Here is a 27575-nt window from a genome sequence, read left to right on the forward strand (position 1 = left end):
AATATCTACAGCAGTTCGTATTATGGTGTTTTTCGCATTCGAAATCCCCCTTCATATTCGTATTCGAGATACATATATCATGGTGGTCTATTTCTGAACACAACACAACGCCATGCCAAATTCATTGATGATACAAGAGAGTCTGCTGGTTCGTGAGCGCCACGCAAATGGATCAGTCAATACACTGTGAATGCGTACTGTCTTATGTAGTATATAGAAACGCCAAAACCCTTTCCACATCCATAAGAAATCTCTGCTAAAAGCAGAGTCGATTGTACAATTCTGAAAATATCATGAAAATATGTTTGTTTCACCACTATTACAGCTTTACGATGTTGTTTGCAAACAATCGAGTCTGGACCAGACGATCCAGTGATTGTCATCATGCGATATGATGACAGTGCATGTGTTTATGAATCACTATCAGTGTTGATACATGGTGAGCGTACCCTGACCCACCGGTGGCACCCGTCAAAATCCCTTTTGTCATACAGCCTTGTGGAGACTTTTTGTCACTCCCAATCTTTATGCATAGATCTAAATATGAAACAGTCGAGAGGACCTCACATTATTTCAAGTTTAGGTGGGTAAATCAGTGGCAGGCAATTTGGCTATTTGATGAACGATATTAGATTTTTGATATACCTGACACTAAAGTTAAACTTCTTGACCAAATTACCCTTTTCTGAATTTGCCAAGCCAAGCAGAAATTCTGATTTATATGCATAAAAAAAACCAGATTATTTTAATTATACAATATATACAACGCATACTGATTATCAAGACAGCTGAAGACGTTTTGACTGTAGTTTCCAGTAGCAGTAAGTCTGCTCATGACGTAGATGTGTTTATAGATAAAGCGTCTGTTCTCTCCTGTCAGATGTACAATTACCTTGAAAGTTACAGCTATTAGATGGTCTGATTTGTCAAGATGACAGTATCTGATCTAAAACCATGACAAATGCATTCATACCTCTATGGATTATATTTCATCACATACTCCAGATACGAATTCGAATCACTTGACTTCTGAACAGGTTCTAATAAAATAGAGGCTATATCTTAAATCATTACTTAGAGTCTACGCATAATTACGATAATCATTGCATAGTTGGACAATAGGCTAGTAGCGATAATATTCAACTTATCTTTTCCTTTTTATTCAAATATCACATCTGTGAAAAGTCATGACACAGTAATTCAAATAGCACATGTGTGAAAAGTTATGAAACAGTAATCGAGTTATCTCCCTTGACTCTCTAACCGCAAACATCTGTAAATCGCATGTGTCCTTGTGTACGGTTAACAGGTATTGTACCTCTGTGGCTTTGGTATTTGTGTGCACTACGCAATAGCTACCTTCTAATTATAAATATAAACAGCAGGCAAGATAGCGACTACACATTGTATAATTCGTACCATTAATTGCCAGTATCACGCTAATCTGTTTAGCTAACTCTGGAAGAATATTAAAACTAAATGTCGTGATAAACTCACTGCAAGATTTGTTATTCCGCCAGGACAATGCATCTGTACAAAAGGCTGTTGTTGATATGGTTCCAAAGCGTGACTGTTCCTTTGAACTCTTTGAGCATGGTTTTCATTCACCAGATTTGGAAACCTCCGTTTTCCGCCGGTGAGAAATGTCTTGCAAGCATTATGCAAATGACAATGACGTCACTTCTTTTTGGAGGGCTGTTTACACCACAAAAAGACACCTATCAGCAGACCTCAAACACAAGATCATCCTTGGCAATTTGTTATTTTAGTTATTTTGAAAATTATTAGCAACCCACTCCATTAATTATGGTTCGGCTCTCTCGTTTTTATCCATCTCTCGTACATCTCCAATGCACCCCGCGGTGTACTCCTTTAATATACACATTTGAGGTAATTTCTAGACGAAGGATGATGATAATTTTAAGGTTATACATCTTCTTTATTCTGTGAAAGGCGACGTTTCGTTATAGATTTTAATGTCGTTGTTAAGCAAGTGATACTTTCTCGACATTCGAAAGGCGTACGTTATGGGGAAAAATTCTCACGCTAGTGTCATAAAGTCAGTTTTCAGATGCAATATGCTTCCTACTCCAAAATCAGAATAGTGAGCGAGTGAGGTTACTTTTACGTCGCACTCAGTAATATTCCAGCTATATGTCGGCGGTTTGTCAAAATCAGAATATGTGTAGACCACTTCAGAAGAATTGTGGGCGGGATTTTATTTGTTTGTTTGTTTATTTGTGTGTGTGTGTGTTTGTTTGTTTGTTTATTTGTTTGTTTGTGTATTGTTGGTGTGGCAGCTATGTGTCGCCTGATATGACTTAAAGACATACCTGAATACGTTTTACTAGAATTTAGTGTTTAGTGTCCTGATAGGCCGTTGACACCCGTCACAAACACATACAAAGTCAAGTCAATTGTTCCCCTGTGAAAATAGTAACATGGTACACGTCAAAATAGGACAGTCATTTTTGTTAATATTGCTTCACGTTCAGACATACTAGTATTCTGCACATACATTTTCTGAAAGCTTCTGGGGCTTTGAGTGGAATGTATATTTGTTTATTCGTGTCATGGCGACAGCTTTCGAATACATTTTTCCTGTTTTTCTTTTCTTATATGATATTCGTCGAGAATATGTATAATCGCATAATGACACGGTTTCTAAAAAGCGCTGCTGACTTCAACACTTGCAATGTAAACAAGCACATATTTACAGGACTGGAATATATTAGAACAGCATAATATGAAAACTTGAGTGTTTTCAAAACTTCAGGTGGAATTAAGTGTTTCATATATCTGAATTTCATTTGACACTTCGCCATGGGGACACATTAAGTTGTCAGAAATATGAGTGTGATCCCACTTCAGTTAGTCCATATCCGTTCATTGAGTGCAGTGGGGTGTACTTGTCAAGCGCAGCTCCTCAACAAGGCTGTCCTGGCCTATGTGTATTTACGTTAGGTAAACGTACCTACACCGATTACGCCTATGGACTAAAACGCTGACGTCAGCGACTAATGGGAACGTATTGATACACTCAGGGTCAACTCTAGACATTTTCATGTACATATGGGATATAGTTTTCAGTGTAATGTGTGATTGGGCAGATTTATAACATGGCATTTTACATTACGCTTCACTTGAATGATCTACATAAGATAAGAACCATGTATTGTGAGCTGTTACAAAAGCAGTTGCTTGTAGAGCTGTTTGATCACAGCTCTTGAGTTCACGGAACTCTCGATGACGAGGACATATCCATATGCGTGAGTTGGTAGAGCGCCACTTTGTACAATACTCCATTCACGTCAGGGCGAGTCATTGTGATGTAGGTTATGTACAAATGACCATGAGAGAAGATGTATATCAGTTTACCAGTTTCCACATTATTATGCAACCTGTATCCGACTCTAACAGACTGCTTTATTCCTGTGTCGGTGTGATTGATCATGCTACTGGAGTGAGTGAGTGAGTGAGTTTAGTTTTACGCCGCACTCAGCAATATTCAAGCTATATGGCGGCGGTCTGTAAATAATCGAGTCTGAACCAGACAAGCCAGTGATCAACAGCATGAGCATCGATCTATGCAACTGGGAACCGGTGACATGTGTCAACCAAGACAGCGCACCTGCCCACCTAATCCCGTTAGTCGCCTCTCACGACAAATATGGGTTACTGAAGAATAATTCTAACCCGGATCTTTACGAATCCATACTATTGGAAGGTAAAGTTACCTGTATGCACGCGCTGCTATACGTTTGCATCGTCCAAATATATGTCATCCTCAAGACAATCAATCTAAGCAGGGGCGGTGGGGTAGTCTAGTGGTTAAAGCGTTGGCTCGTCATGCCGAAGACCCGGGTTCGAATCCCCACATGGGTACAATGAGTGAAGCCCATTTCTGGTGTGCCCCGCTGTGATATTGCTGGAATATTGGTAAAAGCGGCGTAAAACCAAACTCAGTCAGTCAGTCAGTCAGGCCATCTAAGCAGCTTTGGGATAATTTGGGTCGTATCGCATGTTTGCGCATCATGATTTTACATAGATATTATTTCAGCACGGTTATTATTCGTATTAATCTGTCTGAATGATCCGACTAGAGAGGTAGGTAAATGTTAGTGTAGAAGATACATGGATTAACTAACGGGTAATGTCACGTTGTGTTTCTCTTTTGGTATAGGTGGATGTGTGTAAGGCTAGTGGTTAAAGGGTTTGCTCGGATCGTTACCCGGGTTCGATTCCCCACATGGATAATATGCCTGATGCCAACGTTATTGTTTGAATATTGCCAAAAGCTGCGTCAAACATACCCACCTGATAAAGTAGTAGCGTATTTTACAGAAGTTGACAAAAAATAAATTTCCCTCGGTTTGATTATCGCGTCTAAATGCTATTAAAATATATTCAGGAATAAGCTTGCCTCCACCAACGCGAAATCTAATCCGATTAAACTGTGAAGAAAGTTTACGGACAACAAATTGCCAAATGAAGGCCTGATGAATCTCCAGTTGCCAGACTTTGGCGAAGTGAGCCGAGCTGTGCCGACTGTTGAACCCTGAACAGTCACTGGACCGCGAAGATCCTTGTTTTACGACCCTGTGACATAAGGCCGCGCCAAGCAATGTTACAGCTGTACGACGATGGCAGCTGAGCAATGAAGTCTGGGACGGACAACCAGATGATGAGCAAAGTCAGGAGCAATGATCCACATCTTTGAGAAACAGTGTCAGGTAGTCATCCAAGTAAATAGTTTAGCCAGAACCAGAGAAGTCAGTGATCAACAGCATGAGCATCGATCTACGCAATTGGGATACAATGACACGTGTAAACAACCAAGTCAGCGAGTCTGACCACCCGATCCCGTTAGTCCGCTAAAAAGTGTATCGTTATGTGTGTATATTGACAGGTTTTAGCAAGATATCGAGCTTGCTCTCAAAAGATACTTTGCATCCACAATGAAAGGAACATGAAGAATGTTGTTAAATAAAAAAATTGAGAAACAAGTTGTAGTTAACATGGTCGGTGTGTTTGTGTTCGTGCATAATGTGTGAGAAGCCTGCATAATGTGTGAGAAGCCTGCATAATGTGTGAGAAGCCTGCATAATGTGTGAGAAGCCTGCATAATGTGTGGGAAGCAGAGAATGAAGGTAGTATTGGTTGGTGGTTACTGGTGTAAATGTGCCTTGCCTTTATGTACGCCTGGGCAACCATACTCCCATATATTAACATAGGCTTACGGTAGTCCTATCTATAAGAGACCTTTGTGCAACGTGGCCCTATGCAATATAACATTACGACTGTATTTCTGTGAATGTTGAACACAAGTGACAAAACCATTCCCTTACGAAACCTCTTTCATGGGCAGTCTGAGATGTATTCTGCGTGAAGGAATTCAACGTTGTAATGAAAACACCGCACATTTCGTCATAAACTTCCGAATGTATAAAAATATACAACGATTGATGTGTTTCAGACCTTAGGCCTTCATTTCTTTCATCACTGCGAGACGTCCTTTAGAATATTCTATTTGAAGGTACAGTGTGCAGAGACGACGCCAGGTTGTATCGGAGCCCTGTTGTAGCAGCCAGAGCACGTGTGTCGTGTGCATGTTACCAACAGGCCGGCAAGAACAAGCACATGCGTGAAGAATATAATTATGCTCCTTCCCTGTCGACACTGACATGTACCGGAAGGCCACCGGGGCTTTCAATCTCTAATGATACCAATAAGATTGTCCTGGTCAAGTTAAAATAACCCGTAACTTATATTGCAGTAAATATTTGTGTCCTTTCTATAAGCAACTGAACTGAAAACAAATGTTCCCCAGTTAATAATAGTCAGTCGTGATTCTTCAACAAACATGCTCCTCCATTCACTTACTTGATTAAACATAGGAGCAAAGGACACTGAATTACTTAATTACTTTCTAATTACTATCTATGTATATTTGTTTTACCTTTAGAATGAAAAGATTGAAATTTGAAAATATTTAAACAAAAAAATGAGAGAAAGAGAAATATTAAAATGCATTATGTACATTCCAAGATCAAGTTTCCTTCATGTTTCCTCATAACACTGTTGGAAGTGTATTGTAATTTGGTATGTTATAATATACATTTACAGAATTTTGCACTCTCTCCACTTGTGAGTCTAATGTGTACATCCCACTATTTGTTACTGGACTAGTGTGTCCAGTCAAGGGGTCCGACTATCCGTTATGGTAACTGACAAATGCAATTCTATGTGTCACTCAGGTTAGTGTCATATTTCCAAAGGACCCGTGAAGGTCCGGGTTAGAATATTGGCCTTCAGTAACCCATGCTTGTCGCAAGAGGCGACTAACGGGATCGAGTGATCAGGGTCGCTGGCGTGGTTGACACACCTCGGTTCCCAATTGCGCAGATCGATGCTCATGCTGTTGATCACTGGCTTGTCTGGTTCAGACTCGATTATTTACAGACCGCCGCCATATAGCTGGAATATTGCTGAGTGCGGCGTCAAACTAAACTCACTCACTCACTCATATCTCAAAAGAGATTGACAGATAAGTGGACCCTTGCATATAGAGATGGGCAAATACAACTACGAACACCGAATTCCATTAATTGTGTGTGAATAATATCAACCTTACAATCACAGGATGAAGTCGCTTATGTTAAATGATTTAATTCGTCATTAATGTCGACAGACTATTCAGGGAAACAACAATTTACTCATTAATACCTTGCTACATACAGCGTACATACATTTAAGCTCTGACAATCAAGATACAATACCAACAGGTCGAGTGTTTCAGCGGGAAGACCTCAATTTGCTGACGTCATGACCAATGGCGACGGGGAATGAAACCGAGGCTTGTTAGAAGATGAAATCGACACGCATAAACTACATCTGCTATCGCTGACATTTGAGAACAAACACAGAGACGCGTTCACATTCAGGTAAGTGAGCACAAAACGGGCCTATTCTTGGGGCGGCCGATACAAGTTTGTTATGCAATACCTGAGTGGAGCGTTATCACTGTTATTACCATATCACTGCTTAGTAAAGAATCGATTAATATATATTTAGTTTAACTAAGTGCAAGATCGTACTAACTGGCAGTTCTTAGCAAGTTATGATGATGTATTTCAAGCATCTGTTTACCTGTCTGTTAATAGAAGAGGTTCGACACGCTGTTCAACAGAGCACCTACTCATAGTTATCATTACAGATCACATCTCAATTTTACAAAGGCATTAACAACATCCCCTGTGTAAAGAAATGAACTACATGTACTATGTATCACACTTATCCAGAATGGCATGTTTATATTTTATTCATAATTATGTACATAAACGTACTGAGTTTTAGGGTGAGAATCTGGTATACGTTCATCGTGCACGTACATATGTGTTACATATTGGGTAAAAAAGTAACTTGTTCCAACAACTGTGTAAAGGTTGTTATGACAACCGAGGTCATATTTACACAGCATCACCAGGATGTAACCAACACACACGGAATCTCATGCAATATATTTATTTGAAATGAAGTCCCCTTATCCACGTGTTAGTTGTAAACTTGAATCAGAATGGGAAAATATTTAGAACTAGAATTGTATCTCATCGGTGAGCGTAAGCTGTTATGCTCTGACATTTATAGGAATTCCAAACGTTTACTGGCGTTACGACGACAAAGTTAAACAGATAGGTGCGGTACACCCCTGCGGCGATAGTCGACAACTTGATATAACAGCCCTCCAGCCACTGCGCCAGCCATCAAACTGACATTACCATCTATCATAAAATTTGTTACGATTGTTACCTGCATAGAAATGCTTAGTCGGGGTTTGTACACAGTGACAAGCTGCCCTAATTCTGATTACTGAGGAACGATTAACCGCCTTAAGCATTCATGAATTCCAGATGTAAACCTATATCTTGAGGGACTGCAGTAAGCACTGGGTCAGCACAGCTATGTCGCGATTTCGCATTGCACGTTTTGTCAATATTTGTCTCAAATGAGTCGTATGAACCTTCACACAATTTGGATTCTGAGCAGGATGCAATTGTTTAGACAGATTCTGCAAAGTGCCCCTGTACCCATGAGCAGTGTTGAGCTTCTACACACATTTGTTTTTTGTATTGCCATCAATCATCTAGATCTTCAGCATACATTTAACTGGATGTAATCTCGAATCTCTCAAACAGGTAACCATACGTAATAGTTTACTTCATGTAGAGGTTCACTATATCACACCTGTATGTATAGCGAAAATCATGCAGTCCTTCAATATATCACGCATGTATGCATAGCGTCAATCAAGCCGATCTTCAATATATCACATGTGTATGTATGTACTGGTCAATCATGCCAATCAGCAATATATCACACGTGTATGTAGAGGTCAATCATGCAGATCAGATTCTCAATTATGACACCTGCATGTATAGCGTCAATCATACAGTCATTGAATTTATTACACCTGTATGCATAGGTCAACCATTCACATCAGATTTTCAATTTATAACATCTGTATTTATAGGTCAATCATGCACATCTTCAATTTATCATATCAGTATGTCTAGCGTGAATCATGCAGGCCTTACATTTATCACACCTGTACGTATAGGCCAATCATGCAGACCATCAATATGTCACACCTGTATAGCGTCAATCATACAGACCTTCAGTTTATCATACCTGTATGTATAGGTCAACCATGAAGATCTTCAATCCATCACACCTGTGTATAACTTCAAGCATACATACCTTCAATATATCACATCTGTATGTATATGTCAATCACACTGATCTTTAATTTATCACACCTGTATGTATCGGTCAATCATGCAGATCAGATCTTCAGTTTATAACATCTGTATGTATAGGTTAATCATGCTGACCATCTATATGTCACACCTGTATATGTAGCGTAGATCATACAGACCTTCAATTTATCCCAACTGTATCTATAGCGTCATTTATGCAGATCTTCAATTTATCAGATCTGTATGTATCGCGTCAATCATACATACCTTCAATATATCACACCTGTGTGTATAGGTCAATCATGCCGATTTTAAGTTTATCACATCTGTAATTTATCACATCTGCATATGTAGGTCAAACATGCAGATATTCAATTTATCACAGATGTATAAACAGTAACGGTAGTCAGTGTGGCAACAGTCGAGCGCTAAGTGCAAACTCACTCCAATACCGTTTAAGTTTTCGGGTGCGTAATACTGTGTTATCTCCCAACCTTTATCAGTCGACAAAGCCGGAACTGCTAGCATCTGACCTTGACCTCTGTAGTATTTGCTCTTGAAAGATAATGAATACTGTCGAAAATGTACGTGTGTTTTACTTGTTCCGTTTGTCATCCGTGAAAACTCAGTACAGTCATCTTGACACACAACCTCATGCCGCTCACCTGAGGCAATAGAACGCTGGTTACCATAGGCCGTCTTGGTTTCACAGGGATATTCGCAAAGCCGAATACCCGGATTCGATTCCCAACACAGATAATTTTTTTAGCCCAATTACAAAATAGTGGTAAAATATAATATTAGCGAATACCTTAATGAACAGATAATACATTTGCCTGGCATTTTAATCATGTACGGTTCCATAAATACGATTTTGATTTTTAAAACCTAATTTAGAGACTCGGCTGAATTGAAATAATAATTTACAAAACTACGTATAGAAAAATCTTTTTTGGTTGAATACGAATGATATATTATAGATTTAAGCTATACATAATCATCGGATCCTGAAACCGGTTCTCTTGGAGCTCTGGATAGCTAACAACACCATTGGTTACCACCTGTTTATCGAATCGGGCTTTTTGTCTTTGTGGACGGTTATAAATATAATTATGCAATAGTTATGTGATAAAGCTTGTTCCATGTACAAATCAGGTCGCCAGGATCCTGGTATTTACCAAACCATCTGACTATACATGGGATCAAGTATGTATACATTAAACGCCATTTAACAGTGCTTACCCATACAAAGGTAGCGCAGCCGAAGAGTGCGTGAGTGAGTGTATCTGACACCATATTACATTACTATGTGAGAAGACAAAATCAAAATGACCGGGACTTTAAACAATTTGGTGCTTGGTGCTTTTAGGATGCGTCCTAACAAAGAACAACAACCCTGTCCAATCTTGCATTCGAACCCACTACACAGGCGGATCCAGGAATTTTCAGGGGGGGTGGGGTCGGGGAAGGGGGACACCTAGAGATGACAAAACCATATGGATGATCAACTTCTTTATTGTGTTTCACAATGGCGACGTTACGGTATATTCTTATACCCTTTAGGTCATACCTACCTGATCGTGTCATACCTACCTGATCGTGTCATACCTACCTGATCGTGTCATACCTACCTGATCGTGTCATACCTACCTGATCGTGTCATACCTACCTGATCGTGTCATACCTACCTGATCGTGTCATACCTACCTGACGTGTGATACTCTTTCAGTTACAGTAAATTTAAGTCTGGTCCAGTTATATATCTCAATGCCTCGCTATTCATCTATTTGCTGGTGACCTTAAACCAGGTTGATTAACCACTGACTAAATCCTGTCAAAATGGCGTCGGCCTTAATCACGAAGCCCGGCCTGACATGGCGATGTCCTCAGTGTTGAAGTGGAGTTCCGTGTTTTTGTGTGTGTCGCAGGTCCAGGAGTCTAATTTGTATTCATGGAAAGCCGTCTCTAACAAAACAGTAGACGATGCGCTGGCCGAGACAACATGAGCGTGATAAAGCGGGTCAAGTTTGATGGGATCAGCGAGTGCAGTCGGTTTACATTTTACAACATCAGGTTGCTCGAAGATGTACGGGGAATGGCGTTAAACACAGCCTGACAATATATGTGCAGTAAGCTACGCTTACGACGATCACGCTTATAACGAACACACGGCTATAACGAACTGTTGTTTAGTCCCGACAACTTGAGTATAATCGAAATGCGTGTAACGAACTACGGTTTTTACGAACTAAAATTAGCGGTGCCTTTGAGTTCATTATGACCTTAGTTTAAAGTGTTTTGTGCCTGTTTGAGCGATTTTAAGGTGGTGTATAAAGTCATGTGAGTGAGTGAGTCCAGCTATATGGCGGCGGTTTTTAAATAATCGAGTCTGGACCAGACAACCCAGTGATCAACAGCATGAGCATCGATCTACGCAACTGGGAACCGATGAGGTGTGTCAACCAGCGAGCCTGACCACCCGATCCCGTTAAAGACATGTACATTATCTTGGTTAAATATGGTTTTGAAGCAGGATTTCGGATCAGATATCAGAAATGACACCGGATGCCTCCCGAAGAGTAAAGTGAACTGAAATTTCGCAACGTCTTTTAGCTGTGCCACGAGAGATGGATGGTGTGCCTGCACCATAACGGTAAAGTACACGCCTAGGTTATGGCCACGCCGGGTTATTATCGTGCGTTAACCTGATATGCGGTGGTATATATATACTTGGTATTTGAAACGTCAGAAACATGTCGTCCAGTTGGGGGCGATATAGGTTCCGGGGATAGGCGTGGTCACCAGTTCGTGCTAGAACCCGGAAGGGAGTTCATCACTCTTGGAAGGTGTTACGTGCACAATTGAATGTGACAGTCGAGCAGAGAGTGACTTCACATATTATCTCATTCCTTCATCACTCATTAGACACCTCATGACACCTGGTCGTTATTTATACCTATATTTCCAAACTAGTGACACTTCGCCCTGCATGTGGATTTGGTAGCTATGAATGCAATGTGCTAGCTCTGAATCTGTTCTATAATGCATTTGATATGTTATCAAATTATTGGTTTCGAAAACATAGACTAAAGAACTCCAATGCTCCAAATTCACACCAGTTTGCGTGCGTTGTCTGTCAGTATGGTGGGTGTCTGTGTGGCTAATCACGGCTCTACTGATTCCACACAAACCTACATAAGATGGCAGCTCAAAACGTTAATACCAGAGAACAACCAGCCTTGACCAACTGCCGGAACAAGTTCCATAGGTCTAAAGGCAAAATAGTGATGAAACCGATAATAATAGAACACGGGATATCAGTAATGACACCAGGTGTTCGCGAATAAGGAACGCACGTCCTGTTTTTTCTGAACTTTATTTTTTTTTATAAATATATGCCAGACAGTGAAAAAATGTATTAGGTTGGGAAAGCATCAAAGTAACAACAAACATAACTATCTTGAATGACTGCTCATTCATAGTTCTGCAGATATATCAACTGAAATATAAAAATCCAATTTCAACACCCAAACTCTAATCCAGATGTCCGATGTGAAGGTGAAGTCTCAAGTACATACCGGTTTTAACTTCCTGTGATAAGTCTTCCCCTCAAACGACCACATCTATCAGCTACACTGTAAACAGGGTATTTTACGTTCCTGTCAGCACGCCACTTTTAGAATGAACAAAACGATAATGAAGAAAAAAGTTCAAACGCTTGACCTACATCCGTCAACAATGAGGACATCTGTCAATGCATGCCCCGTTTCCTCAGTGACACGGGTACCGGGATGTATGTAGCAGCCACGCGATCGTTTGTATTACTTTCAGTTTCTTAAGAATTCTGTTTTGTTTTTTGTTGTTTTTTTTGTGGGGGGAGATTGGATTTTAATTTTAACATTTAATGTTGTTTGTTTTGTGATATACTGTGATCATAAATAGATGTCACAAGTGCATGTATGTAAATATAAACATGGCAAAATATAAATATATGTTTCATGTTCCTTTCATGTGACTGTGTACAGTTACATTTGGTAGGATTCATGTTGAAAATAGTATGCTTGTATAGTCATAATACAGTGATTGAATCATGTTTTACACCGTTTTCAACACTATTCGGAGACAAGTTATTTAGAATTAAGACGTTTGAATGGTCATGTTTCGGTGAGCAAGTTAGGGTACGGAACACTGCACAGAAAGGGTTTACATTCTTTAAGTCAGGTAAATGTATGTTATGTTGTTTTGACTCTACGTACATTTAAGTTGGTATCTCAGGATTCCAGGAATGCCGTCCCTATTTCCGACGGTAGACTACTAATGTCCTTGTTTGTACATTCATAGTATCAGGTATTTGTGTTTGGTTAAAAGATCTACTTCGTCTCCAGGTACCAGAGGAACACCAATGTTCAGGTAATCTGGTTCGGCGCCTCCACACCGGCCACAATGACAGCTGTCATCACCCCAGGTATGGAACATCACCGACGTGTCCCTTTATAGCAGCAGTCCCACATTCACTTGAAACAGTTCCTCTCCAAATATGAATTCAAAATTAAATATATTTTTCCAAAAGTTAACACGTCCCCTACTCGCGCTCGGATTCGCTGTTTAAGGGGTCGAAACTTCATACTGATACTTGATTTGTAATGTTAGTATTTTGGTTTGCTCGTGCCCAAGCCGTCGTAAGAACGTACACTAGACATGAATATAGAAAAGACGGTTTCCACCACATGTGTTTTATAACATATTTTTCAAATCTGGCTCCTGCATTTAAAAATATGTAATATTAACCAAAGTGTTACCAAGACATGTACAGGCGGCTGCATTTGTGTGCTGGTGATTAGGTGCCAGACTCTTAGGGTGTGGGTTCGAATCCATGATGGGACTCAACCCAACAAAAGTACTAGAATCTGTCTTTACTAAGAAAGTGTAATCCCAAATATAACACATGTTACAGGGCATGCATAATCAAACGTCTACAGTACTTGTGGGAATGAGTGGGTAAATATTTCTAAACGCGGTATCATCAATCAATGATCAGAAACGGTCGTGAACTTTGGAGATGATGGGTGTACACTTTACTAATTGTTTAATGTTTCGTGACACAGTTACGACTATTGTGGGCCAATTTTCTTCTATTTAAAAGTAGTTCGGTTATCACGTGTTGTTAGCTTCACGTGGAAGGAAGCCGGAAGTGATGCAAGTCTTAGATGTTATCACTTTACCTCATTGGTATTATGCTTTAAACGCAGGGTGCCGTTGTACAAAGCGATCTTAGCACTAGCGTGATCGTATCTCCCATTGCGTAACGCATAAACCCACGACAGTCTTAGCCTCGGTATCGATGTTTTTTACAACGGCAGTGGAATACTCAGCATCAATCGGGGATTCGAACTCAAGATGTGACGTTTCCGTCACATCTAGGGTAAGCAACTCGACATAGAGAATTCCACGATGTGAGTGAGTGAGTGAGTTTGATTTAACGTGGGCTCTGTGTAGTATGTCAGTTATAGGGTGTGAAATGATGTCGGGGAAAAGCTCGAAGAGATGTATCTATGGTGCTTGGATTCGAATCTTCGATCATAGGTTTCTGACTTTGATGGGTTGGCATACTTTGCAGTGAACTGTTCCCCCCTGAGATGAATGGGCTAACTTTAAAGCCAGAATGAAGTGAAACATAATTGCAAATAGCTTGTATTATGAATACGTCACGGAAACGAAAGATGGATGAAATCATTTCTAGAGAAAAGATGAAAGCTTAGTTATCACTGACATAAAACGACCACTGGGATTTCAAAATGATATTCCATGCACAGATTATATCATTTAGTTCTACGCGCGCACGAAATGGCGACATTGTTACGTTATCAAAAATACATATATACGATTATCATCCAGCGCTTAACACCTTAGGAGCATGTGGTATCTATCTATCTATCTAACGCCTGCTGTGATGAAAGATAAGTTAATTGCCCCTGCAGTATATATTTCGTGGAAACTCCCAGTATTGCACTTTGTAGCTACTGTCATCTCTTGACACAGGTTTGCCGGAGACAGTGATTGATAAAATCAGCCATGGACTGGCCGAAGACTGGCACAAGTTCGGCATCCATATCGGTTTCTCCAGTATTCAGCTACAGAACCTTCAAGCCTCATTTCAAACAATGGGTCTGTGCTGTGCAGTTGCTCGGATGCTGGACAAGTGGGGGAAAGTTGTTGTCCAGTCCTGGAAGATGGACAAGAGCATGCAGTTCCTTGGCAACATCCTAGATCAGATTGAAAGACGCGATATTGTGGAAGACCTCAATCTGGAACAAGTAAACGGTAACGCATAGACATAACACTATATAGCTAGAGTGGACTAGCCGAGTACAATGCTCAACAGGCCTTGCCTTTGTGCTGCGTATTCTCATGTCAAAGAGTCGTCAACATAGGACGCACCTATGTTTTACACATACGAACTATCCATTGTATTTTGAAAACAACTCTATAGAAGAAAATACAACAGTTGAATCATCATTATGAATCGGAACTCTACTTGGACAATAAATTGATTCGTTCTGTCTTCCATGTTCTCCATGTTCACAGTAAAAAATGCTAATTCCATGGTGTCTTTATAAAGATGTGTTCATCACTATATTCCTATTTCTATGTTTTCTTTATCCAGAAGCCACATTCGATTTCACCCTTGATTTGGAAATAGTAAACAAGCTCAAAAGTATCTGCCTTTGTCTGAAATGGTCTCCAAATATTGATGGTGAGTGTTTACACTTTCTAAATATAGATGCAATGACTTTCAATCATAGCGAAAATTAGTGTCTCGGTTTTATCATGACACGCATATCATGAACATTTCTGTTTCTTTTTAAGTTCGCCTGCTGAGTCGCGTCCAAAAATGGAAAGAAGACTGTGATCTCTTCTACAAGACAAGAGCTTACAAACAGATTCGGCGAATCGTAGATGAAAAAGGGATTGTGATCATCACTGGAAAGCAAGGGGACGGGAAAACATTCCTTGCTGAACACCTTGTACTACATTACCTTTCCCTCGGATATGAAGTGGCAACGGTCAACTCTCCTAAAGAGTGGAGACAGAGATGGAACCCAAACATCAAACAGATCATATTCATCGATGACGTATTTGGAAAGACTCAAGCCTTCCCAAGTCTGGCTTTGGAACAATGGGCTCTTCTTGGTCAGGAAATGACAGAATGCATTGGCCAGGGCCACACAAAGGTCATTTCAACCGTTAGAGATTACATTCACAAAGACTGTCAAGGAATAGTCCGTGGAGTGGAGATTTTTCGGAACATTGTCAATATTTCAAGTGATGAGTGGAAATTGACATTTGATGAGAAATTTCGAATGTTGGAGCTTCATCTCAAGCATTTTGATGTAAGCATTAACAAAAACAAGATGAAGGAAATTGCACAGAATGACTACATCCAAGGATTCCCCCTTCGATGCAGAATATTTTTCTCAGATCAGCAGCTCAAGAAGCAGGGCGTTAGCTTTTTCCTGGGGCATTTGGCTGATGTTTTGGTTGATGAACTCAATTACTTGAAGCAGACAGACAAAATCAAATATTTTGCACTTGTGATGTTGTTGTTTTGGGATGGTATAATTCCAGAAGAAACTTTTAAATCTGGCAAGGAGCAGGGTGTGGGGACACGAATTGTAAAATTCCTTGGACTGAAGTCACCTGAACCTGTAGAAAGGCTATTTACAGTTCTGCGAACTGAGCTTGGACTTCACGATGAGATAATGGAAATGTGTAAACTGCATGAAGTCTTTATTTCCTTGACAGGTACATACGTTATTAAGGTGGGACCTTCATTTCGTTTTGTACATGAATCAGTAGCCGAAGCGCTTGCCTACATTTTTGGTAATTCTCCAAAATACCAAGATTTCTACATTACTCACTGTTCTTTCCTGGAGCTTCAACAGCGAGTTCTGTTATCCCTAAGTGACTGTGCATTCAGACGGAACCCCTGCTCAGTAACTATAAACGCCCAGTCATTCTCAACACTGGCTGAGCGTCTTACACTGGAGGTAGAAAGAGGACATGCATCAGATTTGCTCAACGACTCAAGGTTCTTCAAAAAAGGGTTCCCTGAACACTGGAAGAACTACCTTTCTGGACTAGAACCGAAGAAACTTAAGAATATCCTGGACTTGAAGGATAAGCGAGGGAACAGCTTTGCAAGTCTTGTTGCAAGACAAGGTTGCGTGCCCTTGCTAGAATTTGTGATATCCACAACATCCACACCAACAGCCAGTCAACTCATGTTACAGGCTGCATCAACAGGCAAAACAGAAGCTGTGGAAATGTTGCTGAACAAAGGGGCAAATATCAACCAAAAAACGAGTCTTGGTCAGACCGCATTGCTGCTGTCGTCCGTTGAAGGACATATTTCATTAGCTAACTTCCTTCTGGAGAAAGGAGCTGGCATCAACATCACCGACACACAAGGGTGCTCCCCTCTACACAGTGCCAGTGCTCATGGACAGCTTTCTATTGTTCAGCAGCTTCTTGAAAGGGGTGCAAACATCAACTGCTGTGATTCGATCGGCTCCACTGCGATATTTTACGCATCCCTGAAAGGACATTTAGAAATAGTGCAGACTCTGATTGACCATGGCGCAGACATAACAATGAGCAATACATTTGGAGGGCAGCCTTTACTCGCAGCGTGTGTCAATGGACACATGGCTGTGATACAGAGTGTGCTTGTTAAGAAACCAGATTTAAACCATAAGGATTTCAATGGCAAAACATGCCTCCATTGGGCGTCGCAGCGCGGGTTTTCTGAAATAGTGGAAACTCTTATTGGTAAAGGAGCAGAGGTCAACCTGAAAGACGAGAAATTGCAGACGCCACTTCACTTGGCAGCACTGAAGGGTCACACTCACATCTGGCGTATACTTGTGGCTTCAGGAGCCAACATGTACAGCACTGATAGAGACGGAAATACTCCAGTGGCACTGGCGAACAAAGAGTCGAAAATTCCATTCCTGTTTGACTAATGTTATGTGATTGTCATGTCTGTGATTCTGTGAATAGTGTATGTTAGATGTCAATACCAACGCTGTTGGCGAACGGTCAAATCTGTATAGAACAATCCGTCGTTTAATTTATCATTTCCCCAATCTGCAACACATTCTTCGAATGAATACACGATGCTTTTTTAGAAGAAGAAGGGCGTGCGTGCCTGCGTCGGTTATGGTCCTATCCGGGATTCGAACACTCTGAGAGTAGGGAACCTAATAGTCTTTCTGAATAAAAAATACCCGCTGCAGCCCATGCAAGTGTAGAATGTGTTGCAAGTCTAGATTACCACAGTTTCAGTTTCTAAAAATGAAGAAAGTCTCTGGGCTCCTTTTTTTTGTATTTTCTTTTTTATTTAAAAACGGGGTTTTTTTTAAATAGTAATTTCAGAGAATGTCTATTAATATAGGCACCTAATTACTATTGGTTTATTCTTCTGACCCTCCGAAAGCCAACACTGGCTGACTTGTCATTGAAAGAAATAACTACTTTTGAGGGTGGATGATCGACTTTTGAGGGTGGATGAACCAATGATGAGGGTCTATACCAACATGGGTAATACCGTATTTGAGGAAAGATCAGCATCGTCAGTATATGGTCATTCGTCTATTAATCATAAGAGTTCAGATACAGCATGAGTCGTAGGAGTTGGTGAGAAAAAAACATTGAGTGAATGGGGTTTTAAGCCCTTTTAGTAATATTCCAGCAATATGATAGCGGGAAAACACCTGAAATGGGCTCAACGCATTGTACCCATGTGGAGAATCGAACCCAGGTCTCCAACGTGCTTAACGAATGCTTTAACAATTAAAGTTAATCCACCGCGCTGAAGGTGGAGAGAGTGGCCGACAGAAATAACGAGACGCAGATGGAATGCAACCGCGAGAATTGGTGATTTTAAGGCCGCGTCGAAGAATTGGCGTTACGACAGATCACAAGGTGGATCCCCTGGCAATGGAGACAAAGCAAAAACAGCGGTCTCTGCTTTTACTGAAGGGAGGTTACTCATAGACAGGAGACATGATGGACAGTAAAAACAAACTTGATTTTACACTCCTGGGAGAGTCATTGAGTGAGTTTAGTTTTACGCCGCAGTCAGCAATATTCCAGCTATATTCCGGCGGTATGTAAATATTCGGATCCAGACCAGACAATCCCGTGATCAACAGCATGAGCATCGATCAATTGGGATACGGCAACACGAGTCAACCAAGTCAGCGAGCCTGACCACCCGATCTTCTTACGACAAGCATTGGTTACTGAAGATCAATTCTAACCCGGAGTTTCACGGGTATATTTGAGTCACTGTGTGTAATCGACAACATCGAGTACAGTGTTTCTGTAGTCGTAGGGACAGGTCATCAGAACACACGGACCGGCGCGTCTTTCTCTATTGCCCATAGCGTTGTGTTGTTTCAATGATGGATGAATGCTTTGAATATTTTATTGGAAAAGAAATGAGATGACTATTCATTAAAGCATATGTATGTAGTTATCGAATGAATCGATGAGGTCGCATGCACGCACAGCTTGGTAAATATGCTCGCCTGGTATCAGCCCACAAGTACTCAACCGACCGCTTGACATTTCTGTGCAGGAAATATAATGACATGATAATTGTAACCAAACCATTCGATGAGAGTCCGGGAAAACTACAGAAATACACTGTGCTGCAGCTAGACGGGAATTTGGTCTGGAACTTTAATGCCTCGTATATTCCCGGTTGTTAGTGTGTTTGGACTAGGGTCTTGATATTCAGATTACTTTGAATACAAGATGGCGTGAAATAAGTATGAAAAGATATCACACTTTCATAAGATCTTGTGTATGAGATACATAGTGACATGGTTTCAGGTTGCTTTGGACAGCTTCCCAATCGTAACACAACCAGAATCTCCCGAGGTGATGCAAACGAGATGGGGCATCCTTAAGGCAACAGGCGGCAACAAATACATGTACACTGACGGAAATACTCCAGAGGCAGTGGACAAAAAGGAATCCAAAAGTCCATTCCTATTTAACTAACCTCATAATCAACCCATTATCAACCCGGGTTAGAATTGGCCTTCAGCAACCCATGCTTGTCGTAAGAGGCGACGGGATCAGGTGGTCGAGCAAGACGTCGCTCTGAAACGTCGTGGCAAAGAATAGAAGAAGTTGTTAACCATTAAGACTGCCATGTACTCAAGACTAAACTGTGTAGTATGGTATTTCTTAGAAAGATTAAGAGCTTCTTTGCACGTTCACTCGTTTATTTCACACAGAGAATGGGCGATTTTATGGACGCGTCGTATAGCTGGCATCACAGTCAGTTCATGGTGGATGACGTAACACATTCATTACATGACAAACCGATGTCAGACTACACACAGTCATTCTATGATTCGTCACCTGCTCTCAAGTAAATATGATCATTTCAGTGTTGATAAAACTTTTCCCAGTCATTACGACTTCTTTAAGGGAAGTAACTCTTGGGCAAGCAATAAGACGGACACACATGATCAATACTCCCCTGTTGATTGGTGCATTTGTTGAGTACATACTGAACGTCATTGAAACTTGCCCTGATACAACCAACACAACATAGACACATCTCCTTCTGTCACAAGAGAGGTGACCATTACCAATTTTCATAGACTAATAACAGCATTACTTAGAACGTTTACATCGTTACTCAAGTATCCTGATAATTTACTAACCCTTTTAAATAACGTTGTGTGTACACTTGTGCAACCGCCGGTATACCCACGCAGCACACAGTGATTCCACTGGAGGTCCGTGTCTTATGGTAAAGCGACAAACAGTTCCACAATCCTTAAAAATGTCCGACTATAACATTAGCATGTGTTTAATATGAAACAATTGCATTATGACATGATACTGTACAAGTTGGTCAAAGAAAGTTACGCTGACAATACAAGGTGGTGGCCCCATCAGTGGCACTCGTCAAAAAACACATGCAAGGGCAAGGCAACTGTTCACATGAAAAACACGTCACAAATCAAAATGGTGAACTGCATCATCATTTTTGTCTCCGATGTGTCAATTGTTGGAATGTGCTCTACAGGTCTGCAATAAGCTTTTGCAAGCTTTTGTAAACTTGCTGATGCCTTCATCTTATAAATGAAAACAGAAGCTCAAATATGTCCTTTATACTTTATTGTAAATAAAGTCATCATAAATGAGAGACTATTGTCGACCTTGTAACCAGTGTGAAATGCCAGGCAGCTAACCAATACTATTAACATAAGGCAGACCCGTTGTATACAGGTCCCTGGATGGCACTTCAGTTATCAATGCATTTCCGACTCAGCTCTGAGCATCTCGTGCAATTTTCTTCAGACGTCATACATTAGAATATGGCGACGGCAGTGAATACATTTTGGCAGTGTGCACGGACAAAATCGACCGAACTGAATTAAAGAAACATGTCTTGACTTCTAAATACTGGTTGTAGACATAAAATTGTCCATAAGTGAGTGAATGCGTTTTTTCCACCGCAGTCAGCAATATTCCACCTGTAGTGGCCGGTAAGTAACTTTATGAATCTGGGCAAGGTTTGTCGTGGAGGAGTGATAGTGGTCTATGCTGCGGAGTCAAAGTGAGAAAATGTACTCCTTACTGTACACATTTTAACCATCCGATCTTCAATAGTCGACTCTTGCCCGAAGTATGGGTACTTGGGACCCACCGCTGCCTCGCCATCAACCTGGCGGCTTTAATCCCTTGAAACAGTCACATTCTGAGTAAAACACTTGAGAATATCGTCATATTGATGATTCCACTGTTCAGATTAAATACATGTAGTCGTCCATAGCGAGAATAAAACTCGCATATATTGCAAATAAATAGACTAGCTGACAAAACATATAACATAGATAAAGTACATGAACAACAGTCAACAAATCAACAACCGGAATATGATATATACATGTTATAAAGTGAGAAAGTAACGAATATTTTTGTAATGCAATGCTTTCAGTCGAAATGAACACATTTGAATATACACCGCAGCGTAATTACGACATTTAGAGTCTGAGAGTGAATATATACTCATGCCAATAATGGTTGTCACCCCCCTCCCCACCCCAACTCCACACACACCTCACACCCCCTCTCCAATTAAAAAAATTGAAGGGGGTGACAACCATTATTGGCATGAGTATATTTGCTGAATAAACTAGCTCTGGTATAATATCACGAATTCCTATCTACAGTGGTCGGGAAACGGTTGCACATCAACCCGCGTCTGTGTGCATGCGTGCGTGCGTGCGTACGTGCGTGTGTGTGTTTAGCAGTCTGTATTGTATATATGTGCATTTCCACTGTAAACCGTGCATATCGAACACTGTATTTGTGCAACATATCAAGAAATAGAAACTTCAGCTGACAAAACAGTATCCAAGCACCAGTAAAGGACCCGTAGGATTCAGACGCGTGTTGCCTGAGTTCGTCCTGAAGTCAGTCTCGTGTGTGCTTCCACCTGTAGTGCCCTTCAAATTTTCTGCACAAACGTATTTTTTTAGATTCTGCGTATGTGCCTTCAGTATCCTCATGACAAATAACGTAAGGCCTCTGGCTATGAGCCACTACTTGGTCCACACTCGAATAGTTACTGCAGGGTAAAATAGCTGACATCAGTGTAAATCAACATACAATCATAGAGGCAGTAACAAAAAAATATCTTTTAGAAAATCAAACTTCATTCTTGTATGGCAGACGGAGGAAGGCATGTTAAGTAGCAATTAACGCGAGACAAACACTGAACACATGAAGCACCATCCACACAGCTCTCGATGCAGCATTGTTATCATTCACTGGTGCAGCAGCTGTTGTTGTTGTTGTCGTCGTCGTCGTCGTCGTAGTCGTTGTTGTAGTTGTTGGCAGAGGCGATGTCTTTTTCTTTAAATAACTGTTTTCCTTAACGTCGACTTTCCAAATGTAGTAGTTATAGGTGTGATGGTAATCCATGACATCAAGAAAATACCGCACAAGATTTGATGACGTAATCCACAAAACTCCTTCTGTATCCAAGGTAACGGTGTCGACCCACTTGATTCTTTCGTCAGCTACTGTCCTTGTCTGTGGAATATTTCCTACTGTCTTTTCAGTCACATCGGGGTAACTCAGTAGATCGGAGATCTCCCAACTATACACGGCACCCAGGCCTTGAGCGCCATAATACAAGTTGTTGTGGCCCAACACCATGCCCCGAGACTGTGACGGCTTGAATCCTACTCTCATAATATACTCATCCAGTTTGGATACATACGAGGGGTCTTTTAGGAGTTTTCTGAAGAACGCCGTTCTTAACCTATACAGTCCCTTCCCTCCAAGATGCGAAAAAACAATATAGTCCCTTCTCGGTGACAATGCGATTCCGTCGATATTTGCAGATACATTTGCCAGTATCATAGTACGATCATCAATGGTGATTGTTTTATTGCCAAGTTCGAACGCGAATAACGGGTGTCCCACCGCGATGGAGTAGTTGTCGTTCATGCTGTAGAAGATCACCTTCTGTTTAAGCATGTCGGAAATATATGCATATCCAGCTTCCGGGTCAATGACAATGTCGGAGAGAAAGGAACCAGTAATTGACGCCACTTCTGTTGGAAATACATAACGAGTGACGACTTCTCGTTTGTCAATGTCATAAACAATAAGTTTAGGCTGACACAAGTTTCTCACTCCACCCCAAAAGGTATTCACTCTTCCAGTGTCAATTATCCACATCCATCCTTTCACGGGGTCGATTTCTATGTTGTTCACCGTCTGTAATGCCTCGCAGTCCGCAAGTGTCTGCCATTCCCAGTTCGGAAACGATTCGAGAAACGGGGCTCCGTCTTTTTCAACAACCCGGTTTAAAGTTGCCGAGACTCCGCGATTTATACGAGGAACTGTCACATAAATGTCGCCTTTGTACACATTGAGCCCACCGAGTATGGTGTTTCTGTAGTCGTAGGGGTAGGTCATTCGGAACCGATGCTCCGACATGTTACTGGGCCGTATATAATCCATCGTCACCCATTTGTAAACAAGCGTAGGTTCAAATCTTGGTATGGTGTTTTCATCGGCTAAAGGACGCTGGCATAACACACAGCTGATGCGGAGAAGAATCCACGCGACGATGCTGACAGCATACATATTCTGAAGCAACTGACTCCCCCTCCTCGCACGCTGTCGCTGACCCAAATTATTCAGGCTATTTTTAGAACCTTACTTCGTTCCGGTGCTTCTGATTTTGTTACCCATAGGATTGTGTGCTTGCAATAACTTTCAATGTTTTGTAAACTCAATTTGGGAATAAAAGAAAAGTTCACTATTCATTATGGCATATATATCAACTTGTCATCAACGCTTAAATATTGTCGTGGAATGAATAACTGAAATGCATGAAGCGTCGTTCCACCATTTCAGGTTAATAACACCAGTTTAATAACAGCCACAGAGCCAGAATCATGCTCTTGACATTTCTCTGCCAAACAAGTCTGAACAGGAAATGTATTTATATCATCATCGTAAGCTGGTCCGGTGACAAAAATATGAGGCTCTGAAAATACTTACTATAAATGGTCGGGAACTGTCAAATATAATCTCGCGTTGTGGTAAGAGGGCTTGAACCTTTCGTTGCTTTAAATTTATGAGTGAGTGAGTGTTATTTTACGCATCTTTTAGCAATATTCCAGCAGCATCACTGCGGGGACACCAGAAATGGGCTTCATTTAAATTCATCAGAATAACGAACAACATCGAATAACGAACGAATAAACAGTTGTTTTGTCAGGGGCACTTATATGTATGAGTGAGTTGAATGTCGATTTAGACAGTTTCAGTAATATCACGATGCGATAAGAAATTCTCGAGGTGATGTAGCTCCAAGATGCTCCACTTGGTCAAACAACCGAAGAGTGGTGTAGACAAACCAAGTATTAAAATCAAAGCGAGTCTGAGATTCGAACCCCGGATCATAGGTATCCTCATCACAAAAGGAACGAATTTCAAACGCTCATAAAGTAAATCTTATTGACACTGATATGGGATGTTCACGTTCATTGTCGCAAATCCAATACCACAAGTTAGCTAATGTTGTCGACACAGTTGGAATCGATTCAGACCTTGGGACTGGGGTATACCAGCTATTTCCTGAGTGAAAAGTAACTCAGATGGCATGTAGATTCGTTTGATATTCGTATGAAATCCGTCGTGCTCCTCTGACGCTACTTGTGAAAATACCTTCACTATGTATCTGTATTCCGCCATTATTAGAAGTAATATGTGTTATATAAACATGGATATGATTTGAAATCAAATTTATACTGTTTCAAATTCTGTACAGGAAAACAAAGAAATAATACAATCTGTACACAAATTAAACTTACAATCTGGTAGATTTAATTAACAAATGCAGTCTTATACAGTACTTTAATTATTTAACTGTAATCTAACTGTATATATTAGGTGGTAGTATTGAATTAGTAACAAAGAAAGGAAACTATCTCCATATCACGAGAGATATAGACATGGAATCCATCTCCCCATAACGAGTAACAATTAAAAACGGAATCCATCTCCCACCACGAGTACTTAAGACATGGAATCCATGTATCCATCACGACTAATTAAGAAACGGAATCCATCTATCCGTCACAGCAGAAATAGAAAATGCCTCCTTCTATCCGTCATAGGGGATATACAACGGACTCGGGGGATCCGTCAGGTGTGATACAAACACAAGATCCAAATTCCTGACACATATCCGCATCAGAAGACACTATAACTCCATCGATCCGTTCTTGTCTTGGACATACATTGTCGCCATCATCCGTTTTGTATTCATTCATTCATTCATTCATTGAAAAGATCAACAGTTCAAATTGGGAATTATATTAGGCATCCGGTCTTTCATCAACACGGTTGCATTTCGAATCCGCATATTTTATCTCGTATATTTTATCGTGTTTTCATTCATGATTTGTTTTGAATTTCCAGGACAGCAACCTATATATAAATTCGGTTGAAATGGATGATGGGTAAACTGTGTACGCATGACAGGAAAGTGCTGTCGTTGACATTTCAGATATCCTCGGTAACAGTTCACATACACTCTGCGTCATATTTGTACGGTCACTTAGTATGAAGGATGTCCAACACAAACATATACAAGCCAGACTCAATAGCTTCACTAAGTTGACAAAATGATTAGCACTTGAACTACATGTTGTTGAAGCAGTTGAATTACATGTTGTTAAAGTAGTTGAAGTGCATGATTTTGAAGCAGTTGAAGTACAAGTTGTTGCAGTACACGTTCTTGAAGTAGTTGATTAGGTTGTTGTTTATGAAACTGAATACATGGAAAACGACGAATAAAAAATGTTACGTGCAAGATGTGATGGAAAATACTAAGTAAATACATAATGCTCAATCCGTGAAGTAAATACATAATGCTCAATCCGTGAAGTAAATACATAATGCTCAATCCGTGAAGTAAATACATAATGCTCAATCCGTGAAGTAAATACATAATGCTCAATCTGTGATTTAGCACACGTACATACTTATGTACGTGACAAATTAAACAGTAACAGTCAAATGTTGGTATTAAATGTTTACTTCCAGATGCAACTGACCAGCACACTTGGATATAGAAAATGCGACCGTTTTTCAATACGTTTGTCTCTTGATATCAACGTGCCCCCTCCAAATGGGACCATGAGGGAAATAATCTGCTCAAGGGCCGAACAGGGCCACGCGAGTTGCCTCCCTTTACACAGAGCAGCAGTTTGTGGTCAAAATAAGAGACCTAGAGCTCTGAGGAATGTGACTGCGTTCCTTTTAAGTACGTGGTTTTATCATTAACATCTACCCTGAGTAAGCTCTTAGAACGTCTGCTCCTAGATAGGATTGAGAAATGGACAGATAATAACACTTCCTTCCCCCACCCTTTCCAGTTTGGCTTCAGAAAAAACGCAGGAGCTGAGATGGCAGCGCTTACACTTACTGAAACCATTGCATATTACAACGAAAAGAACTCACCAGTATACTGTGCTTTTCTCGACAATGAGAAAGCGTTTGATCGTGTGTGGCTTGATGGTCTATTTTATAAATTAGACAAACTTGGTATATCTGGTAAAATGTGGAGACTCCTTCGTTTATCTTATATGTCTATGCACTCTTATGTTGGTTTTGCAGGGTTCAAATCGAACCAATTTCATGTTAAACAAGGTGTCGGGCAAGGCCGTGTTATATCAGCGTGGCTTTTTTCACTGTACATAAATGACTTATTACATGATCTTAATAGAAAAAGTTGTGGATTATGCCTCCCATGGGGAAAATGTCCCGGCTTATTGTTAGCTGATGACACAACCCTTACCAGCTCCAACCCCAAGGGACTACAATGTTTGGGACTATGATGTAACTGAATGTTATGCAAACAAATGGAAGCTGAAATATAATGTAAGTAAGAGTGCTGTATTGATGTTTGGTAACAACAAAAATGTATCGCCCAATGACCTTTTATTTTGTAACTGAATGTTATGCAAACAAATGGAAGCTGAAATATAATGTAAGTAAGAGTGCTGTATTGATGTTTGGTAACAACAGAAATGTATCGCCCAATGACCTTTTATTTTGTAATATCCATGTACCTCCAAAACAATTCATTATTTATGCTGGAGTGTATTTTACTACCTCCAAATCATCTGTTAATAGAACAGGTAATGTTTGTGAGAAACTGAGAAAAATGATTAATATTAACCATGACTCAGGGTTGCA

General features: G+C 40.5%; 2 protein-coding genes across 2 annotated transcripts; one reads left to right on the plus strand and one right to left on the minus strand.

Moving 5' to 3' along the window:
* The first annotated feature begins 6875 nt into the window (after window positions 1–6875).
* On the plus strand, window positions 6876–17871 carry LOC124254447. The gene is made up of 5 exons (XM_046688283.1): window positions 6876–6944; window positions 13142–13221; window positions 14796–15077; window positions 15421–15510; window positions 15624–17871. The coding sequence occupies exons 2-5, from the start codon at window positions 13200–13202 to the stop codon at window positions 17777–17779; spliced, it is 2550 nt and encodes an 849-aa protein (XP_046544239.1). The 5' UTR covers window positions 6876–6944; window positions 13142–13199; the 3' UTR covers window positions 17780–17871.
* Window positions 17872–21911: 4040 nt separating this feature from the next.
* On the minus strand, window positions 21912–23992 carry LOC124254463 (major royal jelly protein 1-like). Its single transcript, XM_046688284.1, has one exon. It carries the CDS (start codon window positions 23946–23948, stop codon window positions 22536–22538), a length of 1413 nt encoding a protein of 470 aa, XP_046544240.1. The 5' UTR covers window positions 23949–23992; the 3' UTR covers window positions 21912–22535.
* Window positions 23993–27575: the final 3583 nt, after the last annotated feature.

The sequence above is a fragment of the Haliotis rubra genome, unplaced genomic scaffold (assembly GCF_003918875.1).
Source record: "Haliotis rubra isolate DU_JTF1 unplaced genomic scaffold, ASM391887v1 Scf115, whole genome shotgun sequence".
NCBI lineage: Eukaryota > Metazoa > Mollusca > Gastropoda > Lepetellida > Haliotidae > Haliotis > Haliotis rubra.